Genomic DNA, 18698 nt, shown 5'->3' with positions numbered 1-18698 from the left:
CTCACCTCCCAGCCTGGCTCCCGGCAGAACCCTGAGGGGAACACGCCCTGCGGCTGCGACAAGGACCGCCTGCCCACCCCTGCCCTGGACGCAGTGCGGCTGTGGTGTCTGGAGTCTGCCTTCCGGGTCTGTGTCAGTGCAGGAAGAGGGTGTCTCACGGCTCTGACCCCAGGACACAGGCGCCTCACTCTGGAGCCGCCCCTCCCAGCCAGAGCGGTCCTCTGCCCCTCGGGCGAAGCTCCGTCCACCTGAAGTCCCCTATATCTGGGCTGGCACCGCCCCAGCCGACTCAGGCTTCCTGTCCCCACCTTTTCACCCTCAATCCCTCTGGATCACAGTATTTCTGGAGCCAGTGGGTGGGTCCTGCTGTTCGGTCCAGTCTCCCGAGTCTCCTGTGGTGTGCTCAGCCCCGCCTGCTGACAGTGGCTGTCGTGGGGCAATGCTGGGCCCGCCACTCCACCGCCTGTTGTTGGCTGCCTCTCCAGGCGGCTCTGTCCCTCCTGCTCCTGCCTTCTCTTGGTGACTCAAGTCCTCCTTCACGTTCCGTGGTGATCCGCACACTAGCGTTTCAGCATTATTTGGCAGTGGCTGCTCTAGAGACTCGGAGAAGGCAATGGCACCCCACTCCAGTACTCTTGCCTGGAAAATCTCATGGATGGAGGAGCCTGGAAGGCTACAGTCCATAGGGTCGCTGAGGGTCTGAGCGACTTCACTTTCACTTTTCACTTTCGTGCACTGGAGAAGGAAATGGCAACCCACTGCAGTATTCTTGCCTGGAGAATCCCAGGGATGGGGGAGCCTGGTGGGCTGCCGTCCATGGGGTTGCACAGAGTCAGACACGACTCAAGTGACTTGGCGGCAGCAGCAGCTCTAGAGACTACTACATTCACCTTCAGCCTGAGTGGAGACTGCTCCCCTCTGGTGAGACCCTGGCACCTGTCTGTGCCCATCCACCTCAGGTCCGTCTATGCTGAAGAGGCACATACGTTACGTCTGCAGACTCAATACACCCGCTCTGCAGGGAGCTCTGAACAATCACTCATTCTAAAGGAACCAAGACGAAACTGTCTTTCTTCTTACCTGCCCGTCTTACCATCCCCATACCCTTCCTTCCTTCCTCCTCGGGATCCCAGGGTCACGGGGTATCACTTCCCTTTGGCCTGAAGAACCGCCTTCAGCTTCTTCAGCATTTCCTAGAGGTCTGCTGATGACAGTTGACCACAGTTCTCCTCCTTTTGTCCCTCAGGGATATTTCTGCCGCATGCAGGACTCTGGGTCAACGCCTCTGTGGCGAGCTGTGCTCGGTGTGAAGTCCACGCAAGGCGGTCTTTGGGAGCAGGGCTCTCGGGGCCTGTGCTCCCTCTGTGGGCGCGTCCGTCCCTCAGACGTGGGCCTGTGGGACAGCACGGGGCTGTGGGGCTTCAGGGATATGACCTGGGGAGTTCTGTCAAGCCTTTCTGAAAGGGGTCACGCAACTGAAAGCGAATCCCGGGAAGCTTGTCAAGCTGGGTGCTGCTCAGCAATTCGCCCCAAACCCACGTCCTGCTCGCCCAGGGAAACCACTGCCACACAGCATCAGCCGCCCAGAGCCCTGGCCCCGCAGGAGTGGCCGTGGGTGAGCACGGACCGCCTGCTCGGCTGGTTCCCGGGGCTTGAGCAGGGCCTGCCGGCTCACGACCCGAGGGGAAGGGGAGACCACCCCGGAGTCAGGGGCCCCAGCCCCGCCACCCCTTGGCTCCGCCTCTGCCAGCACCACCTCGTGCCCATCCCGCGGCTGCCATGGCAGCCGGCCTGCGTCTCCTCTGGCGAGGCTGTCACGGTCACCTCCCTCCCCACCTCCCGTCCCCCTCCACCCATGGCAGCCTGGATCCCCCCTTCGGCTCCCCCAAAACTGCCCTCGCAGGTCACCAGGCCGTCTGCCTGCCAGCCCAGCCGGCCCGCATTCAGCAGGCTTGGCTGAAGCCCCACGAGGGCAGAGCGTGTGCCTGGCTCAACTCTGAGCACCAGGACCATTCCCCCAAAGCCCCCGCCTCCTCCCCACCCTGCACGGGACCCCCAGGCCAACCCCAGGGAGGCCTCCTTGCAGAGGCGGCTGGGCCAGGAGCTGGTCAGGCTGGAGAGCCCAGGGGCCACATGGACCATTGGTGGGATCCGTGTCCCGGCTCTGTCCCCAATTCCCCTGAAAGTCACAGAGGGTGCAAGTCCCCAGCAGCCGAGTCAGGGGTTGGGGAGGGCTGGGTGAGCCCAGCGCTGACCACAGCAGGGACATGTTTTCGTTTAAACACGGGGGCAACAAAGATGAACATGTCCCATCACGTCCCCGGGGCAGCGACAAGCCTGAGAACACAGCCCTGGGCCGGCCCCCATCTGTCCCCGGCGCGGCTGCCGCTGGGACAGCCGGACGTGGCATTTCCCAGCAAGGCTCTAAACACACACAGCACCGGTGCGTAGTAAATAATTTTTGTTTTCTTCCAGGCAAAAGCGAACAACAATGGTGGGACCAGGAAGGCTGCCGGTTCACAGGAAACGCCGGGGGCGTCGTGGCTCGCTGAGGGCTGAGTGAGGTCACGGGCGACTGCGGCCACGCTTGGTCACGCGCGGCCTCCCATTCAACACAACCGCTTTTTTGATAAACTGGTTCTTCTGGGGGGAGGGGGCCAGGGTACCGGGAAAACGGCCTATAAATTGTTTAACAAAAGATCTGAAATGGGAATAGGAACTTCATTCTTTCTCTCAATAGACAAAGCCTTCCTCATCAAGATACGCTTGTATTGTCAGACAAAAACTTCACGATAACACCAAAGCCATGAGAACCCGCTCTCTGTGGGAACTGCTCAGCAGCCTGGGGTGACCTCGGAAGGATCTACCAGCCCCGTGGGGAGCCGTCACCAAGTGGCCCTGGTGAGGGGTACAGGTGCGAAAGAGCAACAGTCCTGCCTCTGAACACACACGAGACCGGGGCACAGGCTGGAGGCAGGGTCCTGGGAGAGGGCCCCCGCTGGGAGGGTCTGCACCAGGCAATACGTCCTCCAGTTGGAGGGAGGACCACAGAGCTGCAAGGAGTCTTCTAGAGCCCCAGGGAGGCAGGGAGAAAGGGGAGGACAAAGAAGCAAGTAGCTCAGGCGCCTCTTCTGGGGCCTCCCCCTTGGGCCAGCAAGCCCTGGTGTCTCCAGGTGGGACGGGCTGGGCCCTGGGAGCCCAGGACTGAACGAAACACCCCTCATCACAGCGTGTAAGCGCCGGGACAGGTGCCTGAAGGTGCAGGGCCCGGAGCCAGGGCCACGCAGGGCCAGTCCCATCAGTGCCGGGGGAGGGCCGTGTGGCGTGGCCGCTTCTGTCCAGTTTGGGCGTATGTGCTCTGTACGCGGGGGACGTGCTCCCTGCGGGGGGACCGTGGTAAAGAAGGAGCTGTTCCGGAGGGAGGTAACCGCTTGGCGACAGCACGATTCAAACATACTGAAGGCACCATTACTTAAGTAACGGAACGTTCTTAACGGTCCTCTGGTAAAAATAAACATCCTCCAGCCCCTCGTGTCGGCCCTGAGGCCGGGCCTGGTTCCCCAGGAATGGACTGGCAGCCCCACACGGGGGTTTCCCAACACCCCGCGGGGGCACTGGTCCTCTGCTGGACCAGGAGAGGCCTCCACAGCCCAGCAGGGTGCTCCTGGCTGGACAGGACCGGACACTGGCCTCTGGGAAACCAGTGGGCACCCCTCCGGGGGCCCTGGGGCCTGGCTGCGGGTGCCTCTCCTCCGGGCAGCTCCCAGGAGCACGGCTCCTTGCAGACAGGCGCACTGGCCGCTCTCTGCCGCCCACCCATCCCGGCTCTGGCACAGATGCTGCACCAGGCCACAGTGCCCAGGTCACGGTCAGGGCATCAAGTCTGCCCCGAGCCTCATGGTGGTCACTCGGCCCCGACTCAGGCTGGTGTCTATATGAGGCCTGGACGTGCTGGCAGCCAAGGTCTCTCCCAGCCCTGAGAGTCCATGATCTGAACTGGGGAGGGACCCCAGGCACCACCCTATATGCTGTGATTCACAGTGCTTTGGTTTTAACAAGTGGAGCTGTGGGGGGCAAGGGGACTCCTGGGGGCGCCAGCAGACTTCCACTGCCTCGGCCAACGGCACAACACCTACATGATGTCAATGAACCAGGAGCTCAGACACAACGCGCCGGGATCGCCCAAGGGCCGAGGACAGTGAAGTGCAGACGAGTAGGCAGGAAGGCACGCGTGTGTGCTACCTTCCTGTCAACACAATTCAACTGTAAGTGTGTAATTAACTTTTAAATAGTGGATGTGCTCAGCCAAGGGCCCCAAGGAGTCCTGGAAGTTTGGGAGCCAGCTCAGGCACGCCCCAGGCTGCAGCCAGCAGGGCCTTTGCAGTCTGCCTCCTGAAAACACGACGGGAAAACTAGCAGGTTGTCTGCCAACTTTAAAAATGGAATTCATACAGAAGGTTGCACCACTTTAACCAAGAGAGATCTTGAGCACTTTTGAAACCCGCTGACCAGGGCTCCCTTTCTCACAGCTGCAGCCAGCACAGCTGGCAAGGCCGCAGGGGGCTGCCTCCCCTGCAAGAATCTGCAAGGTAACGCCATCTCCAGGCTGGTGGGAGGATCAGGTCACTGGACCAGCTGCTGCTGGCATGGTTACTGCGGGGTCCACACATCTCGTTTCTAAGAGCAGGGAACACCTAGCTCTCTCCTAGTTCACGGCAGCCTCCAGTCTGGCCCAGCCAGAAGAAAAGGAGAGGCTCAAACCCTGATTCTACGCTTTCTGGCCATGGAGCCCTGGGCAAGTCACCTTCCTCCCTGAGCCCCAACTCCTGTGGTGCAGAGCAGACCCGTCCAGGGCTCAGAGGAGATGGCCAGGCCCCTGGGGCAGCCCGCAAGTCTTGCTCATGGCCTGTTTGACACCAAGCTTCTGTGCCCAGCCTCGCCTCTCTCCACGCTGCCCACCTCGGTGGTCAGGCAGAGTGCTGCTCTGTCCAACTCTGGGCCTAGACTGCTTGCCTCCGGCACGGTCTCCCCCACAGGCCACAGCCACTGTCTCACCACACTCTGCTCGCATGGCAGGGCCCAGAGCCCCAATGAGGGAAGGCGGCAGCCCGGCCCGGCCCCCATGCCAGGCTCCGCGGTGAGCTGTTCTCCCGGAAGCCGACTCTTGGGGCTTCCGAGCCCGCCAGCAGTGGCCACCCTGCATGCTGACCTTGGAGCTTGGGGTCAAAGGGAGTGTGCTCTCCTTGTGCTGGGCGGCTCTCCCTGAGGACAGGGGCCACGGTGCCCCCGCAAGTGGCGGCGGCGGGGGGGGGTGGTGCCCACCTCCGGCGATGCCAGTGACCTGCGCCCCTGTGCTCTGCTCACCAGACCTGAGGCGAGGCTGGGCCTGACCCATGGGGCCACACCGCTGGCCACCACCCCACACGGAGAAATCCACAGTGTGAGACGTCTACCCTGTTCACTTCAGTGAAACGATTAAACTGCATGAGCTGCACGTGAGGCCCCGTGTATCTGCCATGAGTGTCCGATTACAGGGGCGGGCGCCCGGGGAAGCGTTCCCAGGCGGCGGCTGCGTCTACTCGGGCTGCGTTTCCTGTCTGGCTCTGGTTAACTCCCGCTTTTCGGTCACACTCTAGCACGACGAAGGTGAAGGAAAGGAATTTCACAGTCTGAGAGACTGCCGGGAGGACGTGGGGACCCAGGGCTCCAGCCAGGCCTGCAGTGGAGCGCTCCGGGCAGCAGAGCCCCAGGAGTGGAGGGAAGGGAGGTGCTCAGGGTCGGGGTCTTGGCCAAGGCAGAGCTTGGGGCCCACACGGAGATGCACAGGCATCGATCAGAGCAGGGAGAGACTCCCACTGACTGTGCCAGTAATAAACGACAGCAAAAGAGACACACATGAACATCTAGAGGGAATTCGAGGACATGTAATTTGGTTGAAACTGATAAAGCCTGACTCTCGCTAGAATCGGTGCCGCCGCCCCCAGCCCTGAGCCGAGCCTGTGCCAGCTGCCTCCATCTCTCCTGCCCAGGGCAGGGCTCTTCCAGCCGCGGTCAACAGCCCAGCAGGCAGGCGTCCAGCCTCACTGCCTTGGAGCGAGACTCAGGGTTTCAGTTTCTGCCTAGTTTTGCAGTGTGAGCTACACCTCCTGGGTGGGAACCACTTTTCCAGGTTTGCAGATAAAGTACTAACACCACCATTCCCAAGTCCTCACAAGGGCTGGCAGTTCCTTCAAGTTCCTTTCTGTGATGCTTCCCTGAAGCTTACAAGCTGTAAGACACACTCACGTGCTCTCTCCAATTCAACAGGGAAAACGACCTACGCTGCCCCAGAGGACAAACCCTATCCGCACGCCGTTCCCGCCATTTACACATGTACGCGTTCTGCACGGGGTTTAAACAGCTGGCTTTTTAATGACAGAACTACCACCATCTGGGACATGTCTTGCGGGTGGACACCCTCTACACTGACTGCTTTAACCGCAAAGAGAGCGTTTGTTCCAAAATTTACCATTAAAAAAATTCCTGTCCGTGATTATAATCTTGTTGCAGGTTTAAGAGAAACACTAAACATTTACAGTGATTCCCTGGAGAGCCCTGCTGTGACGAGCAGCAGGAGGCCCAAGGGCTGGGCTCCCCTGAGAAGGGACCCACAGAGGACAGGTCACCCCGAACCCCGGCTTTCCGGTTCCTTATCATTCCAACATACTTGTAATGCTCTGGTAAAGTTGATTTGACTTCTTTCTGGCTTTCGTTACAAAGAGACATGATCACTTCCTGCAGGAATAACTGACAGCATTTTCTGTCCTTTCACCCAAGTGCACACTCAGCCCTCAGTGTGCACAGAAGGCTGGCCCCAGAACCCTGAGCATTTTCACAGGTGCTCAAGTCCCTGATACAGACGGTAGGTATCTGCACATAACCTACGCACATCCTCCCATATATTTTAAATTGTCTCTGAGATTACTTACCTAATGGAGCAACATAATTGCTCCATTCTTGCTTTACTAAGGCTCATGTGTGCAATATTGGCAAAGGACAGAATTACTCAGATTTCTCTGGAAATCGCCTCCTTGGAGTGGCACCTAAGGCCTTCTGTGATCTGGCCCACCAGGATCAGAGCTTCCCAAACAGGACTTGGCACCAAGCTTGTGCCATTCACTTAGTCACGGCTCCCCTGACAGGCCACACTTCCCTCTGCCCCTCCCTGCCACGCCACAGGCTGGAATGTGGCAATGATTCACCTCCACTCGATGACCCCTGTGTGCTCGGCAACCAGGAGGCCCAGGGCCACCTCCCCAACAAGCCTCCGCCCCTCCTCTCTGTGCCCGGCTGTTCCGCCATCCCCACGCTCGCCTTCAACGGAGAGGGCAGTGGCCTGGATTCCGACTGTTCTTCCTTCTCCAAACCATAAACCACAGCCTTGACCCCAGGCCCCGCAAGCTCAGAGCTGGTATGCGGGACCGGTGACCCCCTCCAGGCCTCCCGGACCTGGGACCCTTTGGTCCTTGAAGCGCAGGTGCCGTCACCTCACAGGGACCCCTACATGCTCAGTCCCTGCACGTGCTTGGCCCCGTCGAAGCAGGAGCCTTGGCTGCTCACCCCGCCCAGGCACCTGGCATAGTGCCCGGCACCTGGCGGGTAGGTGCTCAATAAGCGTTTGATGAAAGAAAAATAGGCATGGAATTCCTTGGGAAAAACGACTGCGGCTGACGTTGCATTGTCTCTAAAATACAATGATCTGAAACACAAGGAAATCCAGACTTCCCAATCCAAACAAAACAGTCCTGCACAACAGTTCTTCAATTATTTCATCAAACTCCAGGAGATTCTGACGACTCCTGCCTGTCCTTCCAGCATGCTGCTGGGGCTCTGAGGGGACTGCAAGGGTCCCCCAGCCCGGGTGGGTGTCACGTCAGGGCCCCCAGGCACGGACACGACGCATGTGTCTGGACCTCCCCTCCGCGGGCGAGCGTGGGCCCTCCGCCACCTCCCAGCCCAGGCCATGTGTCACCCTTCAGGCTTCCTCAGTCTCTCGTCAGCAGGAAATCCAGTTTTCAGTTGGATAGAATAGCCCGTCCAATTTTTTCCCACATTTAATAAGTGGGGGTAAAATATCCATCGTATAAAAGTTGCCTCTCTAACCGCTTTGAGGTGTGTGGTTCAGTGACTTCAGGCACATGTCCCTTGCTGTCCCCACAGAACCTTCACCTGTGAAACTGAAACTCCGTCCCCCTTGAAGCCCTCCCGGGCCCCTCCCCCAGCCCCCCATCCTCCTCCTGGGTCCCAAGCGGAGGTGCAATCACACAGCGCTCATCCTTCTGTGTCTGGACTGTTTCACTCGCACAGACGCCGGTGAAGGCCCATCTCATCCACTCACCATCCTCCTCAGCGCCTAGCCCTATGGGCACGCCCGCCCCTCCCCCGACGGCGCTCTGGGGTTGGGGTGGATGAGGGCCTGGAGCCCAGTGCTCTCTTCCTGGGTGTGCGACCCAACCCAGGGCAGCCTGGGGACCCCTCCCCCAACACCGGGGGACCCTGCCCTCCGGGCCTGCAGACCAAGTATAAGCCCAGAAATGGCGGACAGGTCTCAGGGAAACCCATCTTGAGAGCGGCTCTGATAAAATTCTCCAGGTCTGCACAGCATCAGCTTCCACAGAGGCGAAAACAACTGTCAGATTAGAAGCAACACAAAGACCGCTCCACCGCCCGGAGGAGGATGGCCAAGCCTGGTGGGGTTTTCGCTGCTAAAGATCAATGGAAGCACCAAGGCAGAATTTAAGCGCACGTGCTCTGGGCCGCCCTCAGCCCAGGACCGAAGGCCCGCAGAGGGGAGGCGCCCACGCGCTGAAGAGCAGCGGCCGCCAGCCTGAAAGCCTCCCGCCCAGGGGCAGGAGGGCCTGTGGGCGTCGTCTCGGCAGCCAACGCAGTGACACAGGCTGGGCGGGGTGTCCTCCCCGAGAGTCCCCAGAACCACCACTCCAGCCTCCACCACTTGCCCCTTTTCCTGGCCTCCAGGGACAAGGTCTCTGGCCTCCTTCAGCTGTCCCTCTTTTGGTGACGCAGCAGCCTGATTCTCCGAAATAGCCCTTAAGTGACGCAGCTTTGTGCAAAGAGTGCCAGGTGACCCGCAAGAACCAGACAGGGGTGCCTTAGGAATTGGGTGTTACAAAGGAGACTGAGGGCAGCGAGCTGCCAGCTCTTTGACAAAACAGGAAAACCAACCAGGAGTGCCCCCTGCAGAAGGCTTGAGGGGTCACTATACACAAAGGGAATTCCTAGGAAGCGCATCTGAACTGGGGGAGCACGAGGTGTGACAGCAGCTGCTGGAGGGCCACGTGGGAGGCCTCACGCCAAAGGAACTCATGACCGGCCACCTGCGGCAGCATCCACGCCCGCTCGAGAAGGGTGCAGGGCACGCGCGTGTGTTCCAAGGCGCGCCTCCGCTCGAGCCCATCCAGCAGGCAGGCACTCAGCATGCACGCTCCTCACTTTGGATACGGCATGAGCCCACAGCACTCAATTCTCACCCAAGGTGTGTGTGCTCCTGGGCGCCACCCGATGGGTGTCAAGCGCTAGCCTGAGTCAGTGGCACCAGAAGGCACAGGGCTTTAGAGACAGGCACTGAGTTCCTGGGGGTGGGCGGGGGGCTGGATTACAGGGGGTCAGGGCCCCACTCCGCTCCGCAGGTGCTGGCCTCGCTGTCCACTTCCCTCCGCGCTCCAGGGAGCGGAGGACAGTGACCAGCGCTCACGGCACCTCGAGCTCGCGTGTTTTCTTTAAGGCCAGCTGCTAAAGGGCAGGATTTTCCCACAGGAGGAAAAGGTGAGGCTCCAGTTCTGACACATCACATCCTTGGAATTCTGATTCACATTAAGTTAGGACCGAAAGCGGGAAGAGTGCTTTTTAAAAAACAAAAAGACAGACATACACGAAATGAACAACGTTTCACCCCTCCTGAATGAGACAGACAAGATTAAACCTAAGCTCGCCCATAAATAAACGTACCAAGCACTTGGTCACGCTGGGACAGCACAGCCCTGCCCCCCAGCTTCCATCAGGAGAGAAACTGGCGTCCGTCAGCTGAGAGGCCACAGGACACCCTTCTAGGACTTTCCTTTTCCTTCAAGGGTGTTTCCGGAACGAAGAGGGAAACAGTGGGGGGCGGGGGGGGGCAGACGTCCCCTTCCCAAGGGAAAAGCTGTGTGGGACCAGACCGCATCAGTCCAGGAGGGCTCCGGAGCTTCACGGGGTCTGCTCTGGCTCTGGGTACGCTATCCCCAGACTCTCCTCTGACAGGGACCCCTCGTTCCCACTTGGCCCTGACTGAGGCCAGGCTCGTCTGGTGCACCTGAGTGCACACACAGCACATGCACACATCACACACGTGTGCACACATACACATGCATGTGCACACGCACACGGCGTGCAAACCATGGGCACCTACCTGCAGTGCCAGGCTCGCACCAGGCGTTGGTCTGCAGGAGTTCCTGGGCAGCCTCTCCTCAGCCCCCAGACCACCGGCCCTGCAGGAAGCAGGCACGGATGCTGCTACTCCTGGCGGGGCCCATGGGCCCCTGCCCCCTGCATGTCACATTCTCACCCTCTGTTTGGCTGCAAGCTTGTGGGTCTTACTTACCAGAACCCCACTTGGCACTAACAAAGCAACAGTTTTTAGCGGCTACTCTTCCCTCCTTGGCTTCCCAGGTGCCTCAGATGGTAAAGCGTGTGCCTGCAATGCGGGAGACCCAGGTTCGATCCCTGGTGGGAAAGATCCCCTGGAGAAGGAAGTGGCAACCCACACCAGTACCCTTGCCTGGAAAACTCCATGGACAGAGGAGCCTGGTAGGCTATAGTTCATGGGGTAGCAAAGAGTCAGACACAACTGAGTGATTTCACTTTGAGCCTAAAGCCTAAGAACATACGTATCTTTAAAGGTCCCCTCCAGAAGCTGAGATGTTTGACTAACGGTGTGGGGATCTAGGGTGTAAGAGATGCGGCCTCTTAGACGGGTAGGGAGGGGCGATGGTGAGGCTGAAGGCACCTGGGCCAGCCCCAAGGTTGGAGCCAAGGTGGGCAAGCCCACAAGAGGATGCAAGAGCCTGGAGAGACCGACGGGCTTTCTGCCCTGACCTGGACCTGGGTTCTCGTCTGTCTAGGACGCTCTCTGCTTCTGGTGGGGATACCGTGTCTCACATGTCACACGTGTGGGAGACATCCAGAAGGAGGCTCATGAAACCTGCTCCTCCAGGGACAGAACCAGGTGCTGAGGACAGGAGACGGACGGAAGTCTCACTTCCCTGACCTCTGAGTCCTGAACCTGGTGAAAGTGCTTTGGGTCCAAGAAAGCAGAGGCCCGGTTTTTAAAGCCCCTCCTCTGCAAAGGAGGACGGAGAACCAGTGGCTGCCCCAGGCCTGCGCCACGTTCTTCCTGAGCTCCTGGAGCCGCAGTCTCAGGGCTGCTGCCCCGAACCTTCCCGAAGGGGTGGGCGCCACCTGCCCGCACCGCCCTTCTGCCCCCTCTGCGGCCCGGCCAGTGGGACCAGGAGGGGTGGCTGGCCCGGCCACACCCGCCTGCCCCCTGCCGCTGTCCCCAAGGCCTGCTGGCTCAGTGTTGCCCTTCCAGCGCCGAGGGGCGGCTCTGCTGCTGGTCTAGAGGCGCCAGCAGGAAGATGTGCTCATGCGGGGTCAGGGGCCCTCACCGCAGGTCCCGGCCTGGCCAGGCAAGGCCTTCCTGCAGCGGAGCCCCCGTAGCAGGGCCCTGCAGACCAGCGCTGAGGTGTCCTTGATGGCGGGGCGCCCTGGACACCAGGGCCAGCAAACACACACAGACGGCTCACAGTGCTGCGATGTAAACTGCACTTTTCAAAATTATTCACATCTTTACAAAACAGGGTGGTGATCTGACTTTCTATTACACCCCCCACAGGGCAGGTGGCCAAGCAGCCACCAGGGTCAGTGGGTCCAAGATCAGAGAGAGGAGGGAGGAGGGGTCGGGCAGAGACCCTGTCCTCTAACCCCCTTCATAAGAAGATACGAAGACAGAACAGCTCCATCACCCAGAGCTGGAAGCAGACAAGCCCTGCCAGGGCTATATGTCAACACACCTGCCACTAGCTGAGGATCACAGGAGACAACTTGCAACCAAACAGCAAAGCCCCAAGACTCGAGTTCGTGTGAAAGAAACAGAAACGCACAGCTGAGAATGACAACCAGGACTATCGACAATCCGGCTCACGTGACAAACCGAATTTAAGAAACAAACCAAAGTACTGGAATTATAAGTTTTTAGTTCCCCAAACCCAGGAATGCAATAGGCCAGGCCCAGCTGCCTTCCAGGCCACAGCAGGAGGGGTAAGCTTCCCGCTGAGAACGCGAGCCCTTCCTCGGGGAGGTGGACAGGAGTGAACAGGCACCACGGGGTCTGAGTTCTGATCCCCAAGGCCCTAACAGCTTGGGTGCGAGGCCTCTCAGAGCGGGGCCAGAGCTCACCTCCCCTGCCAGCAGGCTCCTTCCACCTGCTTCTGGGCACGTCCCCCACACCCTCACTGCTCAGTACTCCCCAGTGGCGGGCGTCCCAACCCGCGGCCACCCATCGAGGACTGACATGGTAATTTTGTGGCATGCTGAAGGGCAGTGGCTTTTCTAGAATCTGTATTTTCTATTTGGCTGGAATAACTCTCCTCATAATTGCAGGTGTCTCTGGAATCAGCTCCTCTCACAGGCCGGCGGCCGTGGCGGGCAGGCGTGGAGCTTGAGGAGCACATGCCTGGCTTAGAAACCACCACCTCTTCCCAGGTTCCCGCGGCCTGGGCAGCCCTCAGCCTGCACCCACCTCGGGGCGGTGGGGTGACAAGGTACTCTGAGGACTGAGGGCTGGCATCAGTATTTAGGTTAGAGTCGACTTCCTGGGCCCATGTGAAAGCTCAGGCCGCAGCCGTGGTGGGGAAGGCACTCCACCTTCCAGCCATTGTTCCCCAGGTCCTCAACGCAGCAGACGTGCGATGTCAGGTGAGGGGCCAGGCAGAGGGCTGGGGATCTGAGCGGAACACAGCCCCCAGCAGACAGGGCAACGAGCTCTGTTCATGGACGGCCATCGGACCAAACCAGAAAGGCTGGGATGCTGAAGCTGAAACTCAGGCCAGATGCTTCAAGGTTTAAACACAACCCACGTGCCCCTGGTGGGCTCCCCCAAGACGGGTGGGCCGGCCCTCCCAGCCTCTGCTTCCTCACGTTGCCGCCAGTAAAAAGCCTGCTGGTGGGAGGGTGCCCAGCGCTGTGTCCACAGTATTTACCTGCGCCCTCGTCTCCACTGGAGACAGGCCTGGTCGTTCACAGAGCAAACACATGTGGCTGGAACGAGAGGCAAAGCACGTGGCTCCGCTGGGGTGGGCGCTGACTGGCTCCCTGGGGAATCCCACAGGCCTTCTGTGTTGCGTGCATCAGTGGGTCCAGAGGCCCCAGGAGCCTGGGGGGCGGCTGTTGGGGACCGACTCTGGAAGGCAGGAAACCAGGAGCTGGGCTTTGACGAAGGTGCACGGACACATCAGGCATCTAAGCTGCGTCACCCATTCTCTCCTCCCTCACTCACTCACTGAGCCTCCCCTGGGCCTGCGGCACTGGTGAGCGTCTGAAACTGCGGGGGACAGGGGAGATCGTGCAGAACAGTGATGGGAAGACGGCACTTCAGGTGGCTCCTCGGAGTCTCCCGGGTGGGGAGGACACGCACAGGCTGACCATGAGAGCCCGGCCCTGTGATGGACTCGCCACACAAGTGATGAGCAAGTCGATCACCCCAGGACAGAACTGGATGCCCCAGAGCAGACGTATCTGATAAAGGACTTTTTAATAAAGAACCCTCACAACTCATTAATCAGACAAACCACATATAAGCAAAAAAGTCTGAGCACGCACTCCACCTAAGATACACGAATGCCCAACAGGCATAAGGATAAATGCTTACCATCGCTATTTGTCAGAGGAATGCAAGTGTTCTCAAGGACACTAACCCTAACGGGGAACGGTTGGAATGGTCTCTGCTTGTGAAGTGAACCTGTGCTCACGTGGGACTGCCCGCCCCACTCCTAGGTCTCCACTCATGGGAAACGAAACACAAGTCCACACAGACTCAAAGCAGCTGTATTTAAAACAGCCCTGAGATGGAAACGATGCAGACGTTCTGAGCTGGTGAACGAACAGGGGAAAGGGGGTGTGTCCACTCAGTGGACCACGTAGTGCAGCAGGATGGACGAACCAACCCCCGAAGCACGGCAGAAACCAGACCACCTACTGCGTGATTCTGCTCGTACAAACTTCAGACAGGGCATGATCACGACAGAGGCGACCCCCACCACAAAGGAGCACTCATGCGACGGGCCGCCAGGGAGCCTCCTGGGACGATGGAAGGTGGTGGAGTGTACACCTGCAGACAGCTATCAGGTGGATCCAGCTGTACACACGGAGACAACAGCTTCAGCTACATACACACACACTCTTACACACATACATATACACGTATGTACACACACAACACACATACACGTATGTACATACACAACACACAGCATATACACACATACACATGTGCACACACAACACACACATATGAACACACACTACATATACATATATGTACAAATACAACACATATGTACATAGACAGCACACACATACACATATGTACATAGACAACATATACACACAAACACATATACACACACTTCAGTTCGGTTCAGTCGCTCAGTCGTGTCTGACTCTTCACGACCCCATGAATCGCAGCACACCAGGCCTCCCTGTCCATCACCAACTCCCGGACTTCACTCAGACTCACGTCCATCGAGTCAGTGATGCCATCCAGCCATCTCATCCTCTGTCGTCCCCTTCTCCTCCTGCCCCCAATCCCTCCCAGCATCAGAGTCTTTTCCAATGAGTCAACTCTTCGCATGAGGTGGCCAAAGTCCTGGAGTTTCAGCTTTAGCATCATTCCTTCCAAAGAAATCCCAGGGCTGATCGCCTTCAGAATGGACTGGTTGGATCTCCTTGCACTCCAAGGGACTCTCAAGAGTCTTCTCCAACACCACAGTTCAAAAGCATCAATTCTTCGGCACTCAGCTGTCTTCACAGTCCCACTCTCACATTCATACACGACCACAGGAAAAACCATAGCCTTGACCAGACGGACCTTTGTTGGCAAAGTAATGTCTCTGCTTTTCAATATGCTATCTAGGTGGTCATAACTTTTCTTCCAAGGAGTAAGCGTCTTTTGATTTCATGGCTGCAGTCACCATCTGCAGTGATTTTGGAGCCTAAAAAAATAAAGTCTGACACTGTTTCCACTGTTTCCCCATCTATTTTCCATGAAGTGATGGGACCGGATGCCATGATCTTCGTTTTCTGAATGTTGAGTTTTAAGCCAACTTTTTCACTCTCCTCTTTCACTTTCATCAAGAGGCTTTTTAGTTCCTCTTCACTTTCTGCCATAAGGGTGGTGTCATCTGCGTATCTGAGGTTATTGATATTTCTCCCGGCAATCTTGATTCCAGCTTGTGCTTCTTCCAGCCCAGCGTTTCTCATGATGTACTCTGCATATAAATAAGCAGGGTGACAATATACAGCCTTGACGTACTCCTACATACACACACATACACATATGTACATAAACACACACACACATATGTACATAAACATATACACACATACACATATGTACATATATAACATACACACAGGCACTTATACACATATACAACACGTACACACACACACACACACATACGTATGGATGTATTTGGCTGTGCTGGGTCTTAGTCGCAGCATGCAGGATCTTCAGTTTTCATTGTGCCATGCCAGATCTTTAGTTCCAGCATTTAAACTTCTCGTTAAGGGATGTGAGATCTAGTTCCCTGACCAGGGATCGAACCCTAGCCCCCTGCATTGGCAGCTTGGAGTCTTAGCCATTGGATCACCAGGGAAACCCCCGTTTCAGCTTTAATAATTATTAATATACAAAATTCAATAAACATTGTACTTCTGGGTGTGACAGACCACTCTGACCACTACACTGCCCCTAGGTCCGTCTGTGGTTTTCCCAGTGGTCATGTATGGATGTGAGAGTTGCACTATAAGAAAGCTGAGCACCAAAGAATTGATGCTTTTAACTGTGGTGTTGGAGAAGACTCTTGAGAGTCCCTCGGACTGCAAGGAGATCAAACCAGTCCATCCTAAAGGAAATCAGTCCGAATACTCATTGAAAGGACTGATGCTGAAACTGAAACTCCAATACTTTGGCCACCTGATGCAAAGAACTGACTCACTGGAAAAGACCCTGATGCTGGGAAAGATTGAAGGCAGGAGGAAAAGGGGAGGACAGAGGATGAGATGGTTGGATGGCATCACCGACTTAATGGACATGAGTTTGAGCAAGCTCTGGGAGTTGGTGATGGACAGGGAGCCTGGCGTGCTGCAGTCCATGGGGTCGCAGAGTCGGATACAACTGAACTGAACTGAAATTCAGAGTGAAATTCAAGTACAACCTTGAGAAAAGGATCAGGCCTTACTGTCTGGCTCCTATCTAAGCCCATCTCAGAACAACTCTCGTTAAGCTCTGCTCCTTTAGCCCATGGAAACAGCTTCTGCCAGAGTCCTGCTCTCCTGTGTCATGTCTAGGGTCAGTGACAAGGGTCACCTTCATCCCCTGTGGGTCGTCCTGTCACAGTAACTGTGATGACAATCGTCCTGCTTCTCATCATCACTGGTGTATGGTCACATGGAACAGACACACTTGCAACTTTCAGAAGCTGCAGTTAACGCCTAGCCTAGGCGTTATACAGGAAAGTTAGAATGTGCATTATCCTGGATGTCTAAAATGGACCAAGTCTCGGGTAACACGTACACGCTCAGAACCACACGGCGAAATGTAAGCTGTGTGGAAACTGAGACGCAGAGCCTGCACAGCGCAAGTGCCAGGGGCTGCGTGAGCACCAGGGCGCTGGGCCACCGTACACATGTGACCCGTCACCACGGAAACGCCCCCAAACCTGCACTCCTGCTACCAACCTGCTCCTCAAAAATCAGAGCCTAAACCGTGAGAGATCGTGGAAGTCACCATGGGACCTGGCTCTGATCCCAAGTCTGGCCACACTGCTTTCGTGATGACCTCAACCATGAACCCACACCCTGGCATGTCAGAGGCGCGAAATACACGCTTGGTAAGCTTCCATGCCACCGCACACGGCCCGCCCAGGGTCTGGCCAGAAATGGGCTCCAAGACTCACCCCGCACTCCTGCCCTCTCCCCCGAGAGGTCTTCCCAGGTCCTCCAGGGGCCGGAATCTCACCCCAGCTCTCCTCCCAGCAAGGCAGCTCTTGCTGGGCTGGTCACTCGCTGGCTCCCAGCACCAGAACGAGGCCATGTGGGGACCGCCAGACGTGGTGTTCCATCTGTCCCCAGTGGCCTGGAGCCTGGGGCCACCGAGGAAGCAGAGCGGGGTGAGTGCAGGGATGGTCCACATGCAGATGGAGGACAGAGCACGGCCCACGTGGTTCACACCCCAGGGCCCCCAGCTCCCCAGGAGAGGGTCTCGACTCGTCCAGGTGTGGGCCGTCCCTCCAGCCTTACGTTATGAAAGATGAGACAGGCAGACACCCGGGGTGTCACAGGGAAAGCAGGCAGGAGCACAGGGACGCAAATGCAGACGGTGACCAGCCTGCCCCTTCAGTCACGGGCCTGATGACGCAGTGCGGGCAGGCGTGGCACCTGCTGAGCTGGGACCCGCACCAGCCCCTGCCCACCGCCCTGCAGGGGCCGGCGCCAGGCAGGCCTGAGTGTGTACTCTCTGAACAAGAATCACGCCGTCATGTTCAGAGAGAGACACATTCCAGGTATAGCCAAAATAAATCAGAGTTTTAAAATATTTTACAGCACACATGTGGAATTCTAGAATGAAGCACGCTTCTGAATAATTTGGCTCCTTACCCAGATCTCTTAGAAAGTTGGGAGCTTAGAGATTTTAAGACTTTCTTAGACAATGAGGAAAATTAAACATTCTGACCATGTTTTTATAGGGCCTGAGACATTTCCCGCGGTAATGTGGAAGTGATGACAGTGTTTTCAGAGTGTATCTTTGAGAATCTCAGTATTTCTGGAAATACCCATCATTCAGGCACCTAACTTTCACAATAAACTCCTATTTAAGTCAATAACAAGATGAAAATAAAGAAAACAGAATTCTTCAGTGTTTTCTACAGCAAGGCCTTGTTCTGAGCAGGTGCCCGGCCTCCCGACCTGACCTGCGATTTACCTCACTCTACGGAAAAACAGTGGGGCTGGGGGCTCGCGGGCTCGGCCAGGATGACACAGCTGGGGGCCGCACTGGAGGTGGGGGTGGGGGCTCATGGGCTCGGCCAGGATGACACGGTTTGAGGGCCACACTGCGGGTAGGGGGGCCCAGGGCTCGGCAAGTGGCACCTCGTGGGAGGCGAGGGTGTGCCAGGTCAGAGGTTCAGAAGGCCAATGAGCCCGGACACCCAATACCCACCTGGCTGGGGCCTCCGACCCCACGTGCGGGTCTGGAGGACCACCCCCACCCGCCCTGCCCCTGCCGACACAGGAGGAAAGCCCATTAGAGGAGGCTGCCGCGACGGGAGACTGGGGATGTGGTCAGCCTGTGTGCCCACATGCACCCGTGTGCGCTGCTCAGCCCG

At 57.6% G+C, this 18698-nt stretch overlaps 1 protein-coding gene across 12 annotated transcripts in view; it reads right to left on the bottom strand.

Moving 5' to 3' along the window:
- SLC45A4 (solute carrier family 45 member 4) overlaps positions 1 to 18698 on the bottom strand; it is a 63545-nt gene that overhangs the window by 9185 nt on the left and 35662 nt on the right. Inside the window, exon 2 of one of the 12 annotated variants that reach the window (XM_070382712.1) lies at positions 1081 to 1393. The exons of the other annotated variants lie outside the window; for them this stretch is intronic. Coding sequence (XP_070238813.1) covers positions 1081 to 1102 — 22 coding nt within the window. The 5' untranslated portion in view covers positions 1103 to 1393. The remainder of the gene's footprint in view (positions 1 to 1080; positions 1394 to 18698) is intronic. 12 annotated transcript variants of the gene reach the window in all.

Source organism: Bos mutus, chromosome 14 (assembly GCF_027580195.1).
Source record: "Bos mutus isolate GX-2022 chromosome 14, NWIPB_WYAK_1.1, whole genome shotgun sequence".
NCBI lineage: Eukaryota > Metazoa > Chordata > Mammalia > Artiodactyla > Bovidae > Bos > Bos mutus.
Note: the sequence above shows the minus strand (reverse complement) of the source record. Positions and strands in the feature narration are given on the sequence as shown.